Source organism: Triplophysa dalaica, chromosome 5 (assembly GCF_015846415.1).
Source record: "Triplophysa dalaica isolate WHDGS20190420 chromosome 5, ASM1584641v1, whole genome shotgun sequence".
Lineage (NCBI taxonomy): Eukaryota > Metazoa > Chordata > Actinopteri > Cypriniformes > Nemacheilidae > Triplophysa > Triplophysa dalaica.
Genome location: NC_079546.1, coordinates 9020182 through 9036677, shown reverse-complemented (window position 1 = coordinate 9036677; position 16496 = coordinate 9020182). Strand labels below are relative to the sequence as shown.

Below are 16496 nucleotides of genomic sequence, written 5' to 3'. Positions count from 1 at the left end.
TGAGCTCCAGCTCTACACGCACACGCTTTCCAAAACAATTTTCATGTCATGCATGAGATCTGTTGACCTGCATCGCTCACTGGTGTTATAAATGTGATTTGTTGACTGCTTGGTGATGTGAGGGATGGAAGAATGGATGGGTCTGTTCAAGTGTGTTGTTGTTTTTTATTTTCAAGTTTGCCAGGGACTGTTTAATAGACCGGGGCTCATTCTTTTTGTCTGTTTTGTGGCAGCCATGAATACTTTTGAGAGTGTTTTGAATCATTTCAGGGCAATCAAGAACGGCAAAGGACTTCACAGCAAGAAAGAGGTGCCTATTCACAGGGTGGCTGACATTTCCGGGGTAAGTGTGTGTGTTTTGTAGGCCTTTTTTGTTTCAATTGATAGTGTAAGTTTGTGAAAAAGACTGACTCAAACTTCTTAAAGGGTAGTTCACCTAAAAATTCAAATTTGCTGTTTATTTACTCGCCCCCAGGCCATCCGTGATGTATGTGACATTTTGACTCGAGTAGAACAATAAAGAAGATTATTTTGGAAAATCCGTTGCACTTCATATCATGGGAGTATATGGGGTCCACCTGTCTAAGAATTCGTAAAGCACATAAATTCAAAAAAGCATCTCCTGGCGACATGTTGGCGTCTTGTGAAGCGAATCGTTCTATATTTTCATAAAGCTGAACGTCATTTTTGATAATATTAGCCATACTGTACAGCCTCTGCACCCGATTCTCTTCTTGTAGTATTTTGTGGCTGATGGCATACCAGCTCTGGTGCCTTTAGCGCCACCTGCAGAAAGGGAGTATTGAGCGACTGCTGCTTTTTTGGAAATATTTGCTTTGGGAACTCTTAGACAGGTGGAGCGCATGTACTCACATTATATGAAGCCCAGAGGGCAGCTGATTTACCTCAAAATCAGTCAAAATGTGAACACCTTCACAGATGGCCTGGGGGTGAGTACATAAACCGCTAAATTAAATTTTTGGATCAACTATCCCTTCAACAATGTTGGCATTTTGTTAAGGTTTAATATGAGAGACTACACATGGCATAGTGGCACCATTGTTAAAATCAAGTTTTTGTGATCATCATTAACACAATGAAATTATTAATAACATCTTTCTTCATCAGACCTTAGCATGACCCAGGATAGTGTATTTTAAGTACACGTATCCCAGAATTCTCATCTGAATCTGGCTCTTAAAGCCCGTGACAGCTGATTTATTGCCGTATTACAGCCCTACCCATTAATTTCATGAACGCTTCTCCAAAAATAGTTTTCCCTCAAAGTCAATCTGAAGTTGTTTTTTTTGTCCAATCCCGTTTGGGCCGCACAGCAAGCGAGCGTAAAATTTTACTCCGGCTTGTAAATTGTGACACGTCGACTGGCTTGTTATTCAGCCAGCGTGTGAATCCGCGACTTCCCGTTCACCCCTCTTCAACTTTTATCTCCTCTCTCTCTCACTCTCTATTTTTTTCTCTCATCTTTGAGTTCATGAATGAACTCCTCGGGTTTTAATGAAGTGTACGGCAGGCGTTTGAGCACAGTTTCAGGATGTAATTTACACCCGGGTTTGTGTAGGAGGCTTTTAGCATGAGAGAAAAGAGTGCGTCACTCTCAAACAAGAGTGTTCTCATTTCTCATCCAGAAACAAGATCGCCTTGTTAAACGACTGACAGTCAGAATGATGTCGTTTGGGTTTGGGCAGTGTTTTCGGGTCTGAAGGGACCATTTATCTTTGCATGTGGTTCGTTTTTTTCTGTTCTCTTCTGGATTCGGTTTTGTTTTCTCGATGTGTGGGTCCAGTTTATTCCAGCTGCAGTGGGCGGCTCTGGTGTGCTGACTCACAGGATGGCTTTAAATTGAAATCTGCAGTGTTTCTATACATATCAGACCTTCGCGTGTCAAACCTCAGAGATGCCCCCTCTCGCTTTTGCAATTACACTTTCGCTCGGGGCACTCTTGAAATAGACATTCCCTTCTCCCAGAATGGCTCCCGGTGTCACAGACTGCAATTTTTTTCTTAGCCCAGTCAAAACTATTCAAATTATACATTAAAACGTGTCCTAAGTCACGTAAGGAAACCAGCTGAGAAAGGCACTGAAGGAGTCACCGTCACAGATCCACCTGTCTTAATATTTAATGCGCCATTAGAAGACTTGCCTCGTCTCATAATATTAATGCTGATGCTTATCTGTAAGCACCTAACAGGAAACAATATTTGCTGATGGTCACAGTTTCAGAAAACCATGCAAATCCATTGATTTCAATTCTCAACATAATGCACTCAAGGTGACCAATGAGAATGTTTAGATGGGAGGGTCTAGTTAAGCATTCCGAATTTTTGATTGCTGTATCCATTCGTTCAATTGCACAGAACTAGAATAAGAAAGTTCTTAAGTTGTGTGCAAGACATAAAGCTGTTTTTGAATCTCAACTTTGCTGTTTTTAGGTTTGCGTGACACATTAGTGTGTCATGTGTAATGTACCCTTTTCATAACATTCAAACACCACTAGTCAATTGTAATTAGTTATTCTGTCCTCATGTTCTCCTTCACTTTCTGTCTTCTGCAGGAGACACAGAAAGCCAAACAGTTTCTGCCGTTCCTGCAGAGAGCGGGGCGCTCGGAAGCCGTTGTCGAGTACGTGTTTAGCGGCTCTAGGCTCAAGCTCTACATGCCCAAAGAGACGTGTCTCATCACCTTCCTGCTCGCCGGTAAGTGTCAGTTCACCTCAGCCTGTCGAAGACACCACCATCTGTTAACTGCTTGGCTAACCGGGGTCGCTCCACCGGTTTCATCCATGCCTCTAAACCCGATGTGAAAAAGCTTAATTTAATACCTCTTGCAACCAATAAAAGCGTGTTTGTATGTTGGCTTGCCTGTAGTTGCTTAGGGAGATGCTTTTACTGCCTCCTCGAAATGCTGGTGGATTTTTCTGATTCAATAGCTCTGTCATTCCCCTCTGACCCGCGGAGGCTGATATCTTATGTGAGGTCTCCAAAGCTGATCTTGGTGCTGGCGTTTTTTCCAAGTCTCTGACCTCCCAAGGCTACATGGCAATCTGAAGGACTCAATCTGAGGAAGGTGAAGTGTCACAGCCTTTAGCAGTAAGGTCCCGCTCAACGGCATCTGTTCATTTCCACAAAATTCTCGGGCCTTTCTACGTTTATCTATAAGCTGATGCAGTCAATACCTTTTTGTGGATTTGGTGTCAAATTTTACAGTTATGGGTGTTAGACATTATTGACATTATCTGTGATATTTAAAACCACAATTATCGGTATCGTGTTCCTTCTCCAAGTATAATATCATAAATAATGCAGCACCTGTGTAAGTCACGATAGTTACAACCTCCTCATATTTGAAGAGAGATTCGTTTCGCCAAAAAAGAGAGAACACAAAATATTAAAATACAATTAGAATTTAATAAAATTTGAATTTAAATGTATTCTTTACTAAAAACGTATATGAATTGCGTTTATATTGTATAGTGATTTTTTTCGCAATAATCGTTTACTAAAAATACGATGTCGTAAAAGCACACTACTGTTTATTTGTTTCTGTGGTTGTTTAATCAGTTTACATAGTTTAATGTTATTAAACAAATATTCTAAATAGGCGTCACATAGTTTTCAAAATAGTTTTCAGCAAAAAACTCGTTTTCATTTTAATTGTTGCTCGAATTTGACAACACGGCACGGTTTTCTATGTAGAGTGCACAGCCATTGGGTCAAGCTTCATTAGACTACCTAAAGACTTCATTAGACTTCATTAAAGTGTCACTTTCTTGCGATCAATCAATTCTGCCTGATGTCAGGTTTAGTAAGACGTATGAAACCTGGACGTCAGCAGCCTCCAAACCTCCACATCACTCACGAAAAGTTCTAGCAACCGGCTCATTTGTGTCACTTCCGAGAAGTATATTTATGTCCCCCCACCCGCTTTAATTATTCACCCTAAAAACAGTGAGAGACGCCCATCTATTTCTGCATCTCTCCATTTATTTGTTCCTACTTTCCCGCGTGGAGAACAAACACCCTCCACCCCCCAGCGTGCTCAATTGCGCATATCTTCATTGGAGATATTTCAATTAATTTGGTAATTTGTTCCTGAGTGTCTTTTTGTTTTTGCTTTCCTTCATTTGTTCCTTTTGTAATTATTTTTTTCTCCTTCTTCCTGTGAGGGATTTTGGACGGAAAACCGTTCCTTTTTTTCTTACTTTCTGTATATCTACTTTATTCATGCAATCAATTTTTGGGTCGAGTTTGACTTTTCTGCCTATCTCACGCACTCTGTCTCTCTTTATCTCTGATTTCAGATATGATCTTCTGGGCTAGGTTGATTCCTAAACCATTTTCTGTGTAAAGGTTTTGAATAATCAAACAAATGGGGTCAATGTTTTTTTGGTGTGATGAATACGATCCTCATGTTATCAGCCTTAGGTGCTTTGGGATCTACTCTCTCCTGGCACTGTTCCATCTGATCTTTTCCAGTGATGATTTTGGGTTTGTAGAAACCGTATATCTGTAAGAAAGGAAAACACTTGTCACCGCTTGCTGCGAAACACGGTACAGCACGTATGAGAGAGCAGCAAGCAGGTCAAGAGGTTATTTACTTCAACACACAGGGCTGTGCAACATTAGCTATTTGCTGTTGCTTGTCTTTTTTTAGATTAAAAGTCTTTAATCAAAGAAATTGACTTGGATGAGAAATATCAGGACTAGATTGTAGTGTTTTTAAAATGTAATATGTTAATATTTTTTAAAGACATTAAAACCATTTTGTTTACCCTAGTCACATTTAGCTTTCTATAAATCAACAGATGTTTACGGTATTTGGATAGATATGAACAGAATTCCATGCTTTCATTTTGATAGATATGATATTGAATATAAAATTGTGCGGTTGCTAAAGAAAACCTTTCCCATCATGACATCTTGTTATTAGATTGGTTGCGTGTTTGTGTGTGTACGTGTTTATACAGACAGGAAGTTTCTCCATTATCGTTGCATGAATGAGCTCAATGATAAGTTAGAGCGCAGAACGCAGATGTCCAATCAACCGTGTGCTCTGCGTTGAGTTGTTGAAAGGTCAGACAATGCCAAAGTTCTGACGAAAGAAAGCGAGAGAAAGACAGACGTGCTTCCTGTCATTCAAACTTCCATTACTGCGCTCGGTTCCCTATTAGTGTTGCTATGGTGAAAGGCTCTCCACACACAGGCGCGCTAAGCAAAGGTTACCGCATTAAAAATACAGATATGCTTCATTGCTTCTTCGTCCATCCTTTTCGCCTTCTTTCCGGGAAAAATTCATGTAATTCTACTTGGCCGGCGACAGGCATGTGGCTTATGTTGTGGATGTCTAAAACATGTCAAAGCCTTATCTTCATAGTTGAGTTTTAACCATACATGTGATACTCGAGCAGGGGGTTAGTTATTGTACCATGGACATCTCTCACTTATTTGATCAGAGAAATAAGCCTGAGGGCTTTGTGCTATAAATATGAACTGTACTTCTTTCTTATCAGAACTCAAAACTTCACATGTTTTTGAACATTTTATAGAAGGTTATGAAACACAAAAATGTATGACTGCAGAAACAAAAACCTAGATTTTCTAGTGGTGCACCGATACTACATTTCTCCACCGATATCTGCCGATACCGATAGTTTGGTGGATATATAAACTTGCATTAACTAAATTCTGAAGATGAAATATATATTTTTAAAGTTTGAATATAGGCGATAGTGTGAAAAGTTGCTTTTATCAACCGATAACGATTATTTGCCGATATATCGGCCCATCTCTGATTTAGATTTTGTGTTCAGGATTTTGGTTTATGTCAGACCTTGTTCTGATCCTTTGCAGATCTGCAAATTAATGCTTATATACAAGTTCATACAGGTCTTTAAGGCACAAAAAATATCTTATCTGCTGAGACAGTGCAAATGGTCGTGGAATTTAAAATTATGACAAAACCCTGACTAACATTACAAGTGGACATAGAAATCTTCGAATAGAGCACATTATTCATGAAAGCTGGGAAAGTGGGTCTCGTACAAGCGCCGTCTTTTCTTAAAGAAAAATGTTTTGCTTTATCTTAAAATGAGGTGGAATCATTTTCAAACACTTAGTGAACCATCATTGAGCGCACTAAGAATAAAGGGCCTCTCTTGTTCAGAGCGGTTAACCTCCTTTTTAAAGGAAGAGACATGTTGGCATCTAAAAAAATCTCACTGGGCTGCAGCCTGTTTTTTTTCTTTCAACTAAAGAGTTTTAAGAGATATATTTCATATTGTTGATGGTGCACAGAGGAAAATAATTCTGAATATATATCGTCTTTGTCCAAAATGTTTATTGCATAGAGTCTACTAAATACAAATACAGATATGGCCATGGAGAAAGGCAAAGTGGGAATAGAGAGAAAAGCTGGGTACCAGAAAAAAATATAAATTGTTTAAGCTGCCGTTTTCATTATTTATTTTGGATAATAATACCCATTTACTACAAATTTTTTATTGTAGGTGTCAAGTGGCCCCTTGTGCCTTAAAAACATGTTTCATAAGTTCAAATTAAATTTCACCAGTTTTGAAACGTTTTTTAAGGGTTTTAGGTCAGGCATTTCAAGTATTTTCCAAAGAAATAACCCTTAAAAATATTGATATGCATGCAATGAATGATGTCCTTAAATAATGTTTAAAAACTTTCTTAATAAATGACCTAAATAAATGACGGTAAGGCACGTGTCACGAGTGTCCAAAATATGTGTGGTCTATAAGTATACTTGACATATAACTTGCATGTTGTTGATGAAACTTTGACCAATTCATTCCATCTTGCGGTTTTATTTTGTTATTTAAAGGGATAGTGCACTCCAAAAGGAAAATCGTCCTTATTTACTCCCCCTTTTGTCATGTCTGTATGACTTTCTTCTGCAGAACACAAAATAAGATATTTTGAAGAATGTCGGTAACCAAACCACAGATGTACTTATGCTTATATCCTGAGATACACTCCTCGTCCTCTCGAGCTCGGATCAGAAGGAAAGTTAGTTTTGTTTGATTTTAGAACAGAGTCCTCCACACCTCGACGGGGTCTTTCCTTCCTGCCTCGCTATAAAGTGAGCCAGGAAGGGAAGACAGCGGTCGTCTCTTGCAAAAGAAAAGGAAGGAGGAGAGGTTTGAAGCAGACATCAAAGAGTTGTGTTTCGGTCGAGGTGTCTGTAAGACAGGCCAACAGCAGGGGGGATTTTCCCTCTTCAGGGCGTCTCTGGAGCTGATGTAACTTTCATAAGCTGCTCAGAATGTACTCCAGGCTCACGTGCTCCGGAGGAGGCCAGCCCTCGGCCGTGTGTGCAATGGCAAGGTGGATTTGAGTGATTTGTAGTTTGAGTATTTTATTGTGTTAGTTTTTAGAGCTATACCCTTGTGAATAGCACATGCTTTGATGTCTTTGAGGCTTGGTACTTATTTGGAAAAGATGAGTTTAAATTCAGCCTGCAATTTTTTTTGTTTCCATCTCTCTAGTTTATTCTATGTTATTATAGTAAAACACGGTCTCGGTCTTGTGATGACATACTAAAACTCTATGCTGATTTCATGTTTAAACCATTCAATAGCAAAAAGCACACATGCTCTATGATGCTTTTCCCATATGACCATTTTTCCTATGATCCCATTGGCTTTACACGTCATCCCATGAGTTTCTACATGGACATTTCCATAAGATTCACATTAGGATATGTTTGTGCATTGGCTTGACGGATCAAATGTATACCAAAGCATACTGGTAAAATAAAGCCAGTGTACATTTGGGTCAGTTTTAAGCGTGCATGCATGTCAGCTCGCAGGCAAGCGTTTATGTGTGTCGTCCTTAAACCAGAATGGTGCAGCTTACAGTGACTTACTGTTCACTGAAGAAAAAAAGAGCAACCCCGCAGTGCTGCTTAGAGCAAAGGATTGATTGGTGTGTGCGTTTTTTGTGTGAAACGCCTTAAAAAGACATTCTGGCTTGTCATTACTAAACTTGTTTTCATGAAAACTAGATCATTTAGAACCTCCCTTCCCTTCTTTAGTGTGTTTGTGTGTGTGCTTTCCACCCCAAACAAAAGCGGCTTTAAGTATATTCTCTGTCTCTTTCTCGCTCTCTCTCTCTCATGCGGGGAAGTGTACTGATAAATTGGACTCTGAACTCAAAACAGCTTGGTTATGTAAGTTCAGACATTTTCATTTGACAGGACCTTACACACGGAGTTCTCAGATGCAAACAATTTTCACTCTGGTTCCAGCACAGTGACATTGTTCTGTGATGGATCGACATCAATGTCCCGATGGAGATCGTACAGGAGCCGCAGTGACGTAGCCTAATGCTCTGTACATCACAGTACAGGATATAGTGTTTTTTGAAGAGAGAGTGTCTTGTTGTGAGTGCAGCACTTTGTTGGTGATTCTCCTGAGGAAAAGTAGTACGGGTTTTTGTGCTTGTAACATGTGCTGCACTGGAGATGGTTTGAAGGTCTTGGAATGCTTTTACAGAGCGCTGCGCTTTCTGGGTATCTTTTGTCTTTAGATCCAAAGCCTCTGCTTTTAAGGTCTGGCCTTGGCCACCCTCAGTCATACATCCTTTCATAGATGGAGGGAGCTCAGAGCTCCACTGATTCCTCAAGCCGACGAGAGTAAAAAGGCGCTCTAAATGTAAAGACCTGTTTTCCGGGGAAAGAGGTGGAGGTTTTCTAGAATGGGAGTGTTGTGTGAACCCAACCCACAGCTGAAAATGCTCAGTGAATTGTTTGTTTGCACTTTTACTTTTAGGCAGTTTACCCCAAAATGAAGATTCTGTCATCATTTACTCACCAACTTGATATTTTGAACCTGTATGACTTCTGGACATGAATGAATTCTGGACAGCACAAAAAAGCTATTTTGGAAAAATGTTGGCAGCAGAAGACCGTTGGTCCCCATTGACCAAGGATTTTGTCTACCCATACTCTTCAAAATTGCTTCTTTTGGGTTTTGCAGAAGAAGGAAAGTCATACAGGTTTAAATTCTCATGTTGGTGAGTAAATGATGACTGAATTTTATTGAGGGGAATCTACTCCTTTAGCATTTTTCTTTAAAGCTACAAAGATGTGCATTTTGTGAAGTACCAATCATACAATCCAAAAAAATGTGTCACATCACGAAATAGGTCACGACCCCCTTCTGCGGACACACACAGTCACCTGCCCACAACCGACAGGCCTGTATAACAAGTTCACTCGAGGATATTAGACACAGTGTTCCTGGTTTCAAATCTTCTCTTTTAAATCTCTTGTCTCCCTCCACGGGAGCAGCCAGCAGCCGCTTCTGTTACAGAATGTTCCGGGTGTTCGGCTCGATTTTGTGTGTGTGTTAGATACAGGGGAGAAGTTATGGTGCAATTTGATGTTTTACTGTATATTAGATAAGGTGGGATTGTCAGAAAATATCACCTGACAAAACAGTCATAACCTTAGGACTGGTATATTTGAGAGACAGCCTGAAAAAGGCTTTAATCTCGGAAAGTGGCTGTCTGTTCCTGCATTAAACATGGGGCTGTCAAACTCGGATCTGGGTTGCAGATATTCCTGTTGTGTGAGATTGTTTCCTAGTAACTCGGTTGGTGAAGCATGGCACTGCAATGACAAATTTGTGTTTCAATTAAAGTTGAATCAGTTTTCTTTATCAGTTACTTTATATTAATGGTTCTGCTAAAGTTAAAAAGGGAGATAAGTTGCAGAATCATCTTTCCAGACAGTATTTTAAGGACATACAGATGACTTATAAGTTTTAAGCCGGACAATTTACTGCTTCTGTATGCCTTTAGTCTTGAAGCGACTACAGGATAGAATGTTGAGGTATGTCTTTGAGAAAGTTTTTATTCTCTCTTGTACTCTGTGCCACTTAAATAGGCTGACATGTTGAAAGGATAAACACATACTTGCATAAGTGATGATTGGTAGCTTGTATGGGTGTCACGATGCCAACATTTCAGTAGTCAATACCAATTGCAGTGCAATTTCACAGTTTTCAATACCAATTTAAATGGCGCAGAAAAAACCTTATATGCTTTAAAACCCATTCCATTAAATTAAAACAAGTATTTTTTATTTACATGAACAGAAGTTATAAAGAAATCATTTAAGTAAACAGTCAGTTATACAGACCAATGAAATAAAGTAAACTTAAAACAGTAGTTTTCTGTCACTGATTTAGTTTTTTTTTAGCAGGTTTGTAAAGGTCTTTGGACATTCTGTATAGTCCTATAAAAATTCGGACCAGGTTCGATTTTCTACGTCTTCACAGATGTATTAACATGCATCGGAGTCTGTGTGCAAGGTTTCTGTGCGTGAACAATTTTTAGGATGACGGATATGTGAAAAAGCATACGAAAATTTCGGACCGTATGTGCAAAGATCTTTAGTCTGCAATTCCTTGTATTTGCTTTCATTTTGTTCTTCACATTGTGTACCAGACAACACACGGGTACCAAATCAATTCAGTGCAGCCGATTCTGAACAACACTGGTATCGTTATTTCATTTTAGCACTGACATGGTCCCAAAATACTTTTGACATCCCCTCGTAGATTTCATGCAAACTGTCTCTTTCTTTCCTGATGCATTTCGTGTGAAACACCGTGATATTGGGCAACAGAAGGAAGAGCGTGAGCGTGTTCATACTCTCTGCAGGAGCTCTCCGCAGTCTCGGCGCTGAAGTCGCTGAACATTTCAGCATCTGTAAATGTGGCTGAGAAGCTCAGTGTTTCTGATCCTCGGCTCGTGTAAATATTCTCTACACACACTCACCCACACACACGGTCTCCTCTTGCTAACGCTCTGAACTGCATTACAGTTATACAGAGTTTCCTATCTAAAGACAGATTTGGGCTCAGGGGTTACTGCAGCATTTGTCCGGTTCAGCATCTATACTACAGTTTGGCTTTATGATATTGGTTCAGAAGTATAATTTGACCTAGCTGTTTTATTTTATAATAATGGTGATGATGATGTTGATAATAATAATAATAGGTTTTTGTTGTTCAATTGTTTACATAAAATAATTTTATATACAATTATTTTGTGATTTGTTTCTGTTTTCTAGTGATGCATTCTGTTTTCAAAATATTTGATATGATCTAATATCAGAGTTCTCTCTGCATTTATTAAAGTTACTATTATAGCCTAGTAGACACAAACTGATCCTTGTACAGGTCTACACGCTGCCACAAAGGACATTTCAGCGTTTTAATGTAGTTCTTAATAAGTAGGGATGCACCAGTATTTAAATTATTGATACCGATAATTATTTAACACTGGTTTTCTGATATTTTTTTTTTTAATAAACAATTTATAGATGTTCTTCCAGAGCATCCCAGAAAAATGTTATTAATAGCCACATGTCTAACTGGTGTCAAGGCAAAAAGCATTCAGACAGCAATCGGCTCATTTTTGCTTTTGTTCATATAATTTACACATTCATAAATATCTACATTATCAATATTTTGCTAATAACAAAAAGTGAATTATCATGACAGAAAGAGTACTGTACTGGATTTTAACTGTGACCAGCATGCAGCTGAAGTGTTTAACCAGAGAAAATGATTAATAATTGATTGGCTATAATTGATCGTCCTAAATTTTATTATCGGCCGATAACACAAAAAATGACCTCTTATCGGCAGATACCGATTTGGCTGATAATTTATCGCGCATCCCTATTTTTAAGTAAACAACTTTTGTATCATTGACCTTCTGGGGTCTGTCTGAATGTGAAACTGTCTGAATGTGTCCCATGATGTTTCTGAATCGGCAAGACTCTTCAAATGTATGATCGTCGTTTTGTAAATGAGAAAGTCAGGGTCGTATTTTGCTCGGCATGCTTTATTGAAGTCACACGGCCTGCGTTCAAATGCCGTTTTTCAGGGACACGGGGAAGATCAAAGACTTTTAGCGGTCCACGAACCCATTCAAAAGTGAATGATTCATATATGCAGCTCCATTCATTGAAAACTGCAAGGAAAGAGGAGAACAAAGACGTGGAATTTTTATCATAACCTTGGAACACCGTACAAATAGGAATTTTCAGTAAAAATGTGATTTTTATTTTCTGTTCTCATTCTCTAAATGCTTATTTTGATGAGCGGATATGATATCCGCTGTAAATGAAGTGTATATACGCCAATGCTTTGTATAAACTGAGTCCTTTAACAAAGAGGTCAAGGCTTGCGAGGCTCTCGTGAACTTATTGAAGGCAGATAAAGACTGCATTTGACTAGGATCTTGTCAATGTGTGTTTTTTTTTCTTTTTTTTTTTTCTTTTTTTTAAGAGGGCTGTGTGCTTGCAATACCAAAATTCAAAGACCGATCCATTCCTAATAGTTTATGCAATTCTCTTCCATGCATCTCAACAAGTCTACAGACACCTATCTTTAAAACACTCCTCTCATTGTCAGAAATCGTGTACTGGCTTTGAGCAGACCGGACGCCCGGAGCAATTTAAATGCTAATTCTGGCACTATTTACTGACAATTACCCGATAATTGAGTTGTTTCGTTTTTTCTTTCTGTGAGCTGGATAATGTCGATTGGTTGCGTGTTTTGTTTGTATTTGTGGACAATAGGGAGGATTACTATTATTATGACAAGAGTGATGGCGCTTTGTGTTTGGTTGCATATTTGTGTGCATGTGTTGCTGTTGCGGTGCGTTCAGTGTGGAATTATTTTATCAATAACGTTATTCTAACATGAGGCTAATAAAGCAAAGCAACATTTTTCTGCTAGGACATTGTATTAATCGAAAGAATCATTAAATCAGTACAGATGAATCGAAACCGGTTGGAACGATCTGATTATCAGAATGATTTTTTAAATGGGAGTGTAAAAATATTTATGGTTTAATATATTAAGATCTCTCACACTTGGGAGCATGAAACTGTATAATGGGGGTTTATTGAATGTCACCAATGTGTGTCATGATATAACTAAAATACTTTTTTTTTTGTGCATACAGGTATCGAGTGTCCCCGAGGGTCTCGGAACATGCCGGGTGGGATACAGGTTGCAGAACCTTATAGCGAGGAAGCCATGTTGTTTACCAAAGAGCTGGTTCTTCAGAGAGAGGTAAGGTTGCTTTTTTTGCTCTGGTCCTTGATTCTTTACAGGTTCTGTTTTTAGACTTTCCAGTCTTACTTCTTTCCCCATTTCTAGCTGACGGGACAGTAACGGTGATGTTTGGTCTCTTCGTTCATTTTGTCGCAGCCATCTGTCTGTCCTCCTTACCACGGTCTTGATTTTACAGAGATCCTAGAACACACTTTAGAATCAAATGTGCCTTTACTGGAAGTGCAGAATATGTTTTTTTGTGCTATATTCAGAGTTAATTGAAATATGGATACCTTATGTATAATAGCCGCAGAATTTATAGGTCCAGATTAAAGAACTGCAGATATGCGCACTATTCTTACCTTCTCCTCAGGGTGCTCGATGCACGCAGGTGCCGTTTCCATTAAACCGCCATGATTGAGGTTGGCGGTGTAGCCAGGCCTAATGAGAAGAGCTTTTTTAAGAGCCTAACTTTTACCTGCTCTTTACAAAGACTGGACACAGGAGCCTACTGCTGAGAATTAGAAAAGAGAAAGAGAGCAGGCGAAATAAAAAAAGATGGAGCCCGTATGACCTCCTGTGCCCACGGTGAAACTGAAAGCATTGCCGGTTATTAAATGGACGTTCTTGAGTAGAGAGTGGGCAATGGTCCACTCAGAGTGAAGTGTGAGGTATTTGGACACATCATCCGTATGTCAGCGTGCCAGGTCAGTGTGCAGGCGTTGGACACACAGTCATGGTGCATTAGGACCTGGTTATGGTATATCTGGAAATATCAGGGGATTTTAAAGTGATGTAGAGGAAAAATGGAATAAATAGAAACTCAAGACAATTGTTTCATGGGCTTTAATGTTAACTTGGCCAAAAATGATGCTTTGTGAGTTCAGATTCTGTAGAAATTCAATTTTATATATTTTTGTATATGCAGTATATATATATATATACGAAGAGTTTGGTTCCAAAATGGGAACTCTTATTATGCATTTCAGTTAATATCAATCAAACTGCAGTTTGTTTTTTTGATTTAATCCATAATAAAAAATAATGTTAAAAAATAATGTTTAATGTTAACTTGGCCAAAATGTTGCTTTGTGAGTTCAGATTCTGTAGAAATTCAATTTTATATATTTTTGTGTATGCAGTATATATATATGAAGAGTTTGGTTCCAAATGGGAACTCTTATTATGCATTTCAGTTAATATCAATCAAACTGCAGTTTGTTTTTTTGATTTAATCCATAGTAAAAAATATAGCTAACTAACACAATAAAAACATAACATAATAAAAACATAATTTTTCTCTAAAATTCTCATTTTGGAACCAAAGTCTACATTCACACACACATGTATATATGACTGAATTTTCCTAAATCTTTGTTTTTTGATCCGATTTACATGCACTCGTCACCGTGAGCCGTGACAGGGTGTGTATTTGTATTTCCCACTTTCAGCCGCATCCTAAAAATCTGTCCCTAATCTCTTACGATCAGAAGCACGTAATTAAACTGGCGCGCATGTTCCTCCGCACATACTTCCTGCTTTTGAGGTTTCCACAGAGTAGAATTAGAACTGTAGGCTTTGGAGATTCTAAAGCACACATAGCAAGCTGCTAGAGATGGAGTCAAAGCACCTGTTACTATCTGTGCGGTTCAATATGGTTGAGTCAGTCACCATTCATTCATGTGTGTTTAAGAGCAGGTTGTTTTGGAGATAAAGGTGTGGGACCCCACCTGAGCGCGGGTCCTCTTTTATGAATAACTTCACTCGGTTTGTAGTAATGCAATTATTAACCCTGAAATTTTTGAAATACAGGCTGGTTTGAGAGTAGAGCAAGCCACAGAAAGCGCACACTGTCTAGACACGGGTACAAAGATGTTTTCTGTAAAATTAGGATAAACTACAGAAGAGATATAATAGATTTTGCCTCTTCCTCTGCGCCTTCTCCATGTCTCATTTCTTGCCTCGGTGAAGGAGGGTAGAAGTGTGCACTCATGCAGTAAACTTGGGGGAAGAGATTTTTTTTTGGATGGCAGCACATGCAGATACTCAAGGGTAGCTGCTCGGAGAGAGAAAGAGGCAGAGAGAGAGATAGAGATGCTTGGACACAGTAATAGCTCATCCTCATGCGTGTCGCCTCAGCTGCTCTCATAGATCGCCCAAACTCGACAAATGACCTTACTGTTCAAAACGTCGACATCTAATGCGCACACACACTTGTGCCAGTTTGTAGTTTTTCTTCTGTGTTTTATGTCTTGTGTGTGCGCATGCATTTAAACCACCTGTTTTGGAGTTGCTGTTTATGTAAACTGATCCCTTTGAAAAGCTCTCTTTTATGTAAGCATCTTTATTTGCAGTATTTCATTTCTCAGTCTGCTGCTTTATTTATTGGTGTTTGCTATGGCATGCAGCACTATTGTTATTGCTCATATTTCGTCAGGGGCTGTTCAAATCCTCTATTGAGGAACTCTCGAGTATTAAACTTTGCTGTGCTACGTGGCGTTTGTGCTGAAGTCAAGAAGGATATCAGATCATAAGGTCTTTAAGGGACATGTGGCCTAACATTTCTATCATTTTTTGCCCTGATAAATGTGTGCATTTATACTAAATGAAATTCAGAAATGATGCAAAAGAATACATAAATATACTCCACTATTCCCTATTCGTTTTTATCCACTCGCTCTCTCACTCTTGTTCTGTGTTGCTTCATCTGTTTACCCCACAATCTCTTGCTCTCTCGCTCTCTTTTTGAATAATAAATGGTGTGTTTGACAGGCAGGACACACACTTGGGTGGCTGGGCTCTTCTGGGAGTGCCGCTGTGGTAGAGTCACATTCGATTTTTCCTCACCACACACATGGTCTGTAACATATGCGATAATATCTGCCAGCGGTCTCTTGTTTCAAACCGAAACAGCCTTTCATGTGTATTTCAAGTACACTAGGCATGGGACTGTCAGATTTTTGCTCTATTTCCCCTGCTGTAGTGATTTAAAGTATTAATGAAGTGACATTATGAGAATGTACTCTCTGTATATATAAATCTGGTTTAGCGCTTAGCAAAAAAGGGCTCGTTTTGGTTAAGTAATGATTTTAATAGATCTTTGCAAGATTAAGAGTCAGTAAAAATTGGACTGATCTGGATCTGAAACTTAAATATGTGCGGCTTTTATGGCTTATCTTCTGTATTTTAGTGTTTGCTTGAGAACTGCAGTCTCTCTCTCTCTGGCTCGGTCTGTCTCTCTCTCCTGTATTTGTGTTAATTGATAGCATTTCTGGACATGAGATCAGTGGGCATTTGTCCTGTTTCTCCACAGGCCAGGCTCCACATTAAGTCATTTATTAGGTTATAAACATAATACATGACACAAAAAGACCTTCCC

The 16496-nt window shown here is 38.9% G+C and overlaps 1 protein-coding gene across 1 annotated transcript in view; it reads left to right on the top strand.

Annotated features, from left to right (window-relative positions):
• Positions 1-16496, top strand: part of snd1 (staphylococcal nuclease and tudor domain containing 1) — a 136457-nt gene that overhangs the window by 33476 nt on the left and 86485 nt on the right. The window contains exons 14-16 of the mRNA XM_056747557.1: positions 271-343; positions 2573-2714; positions 13026-13135. Coding sequence (XP_056603535.1) covers positions 271-343; positions 2573-2714; positions 13026-13135 — 325 coding nt within the window. The remainder of the gene's footprint in view (positions 1-270; positions 344-2572; positions 2715-13025; positions 13136-16496) is intronic.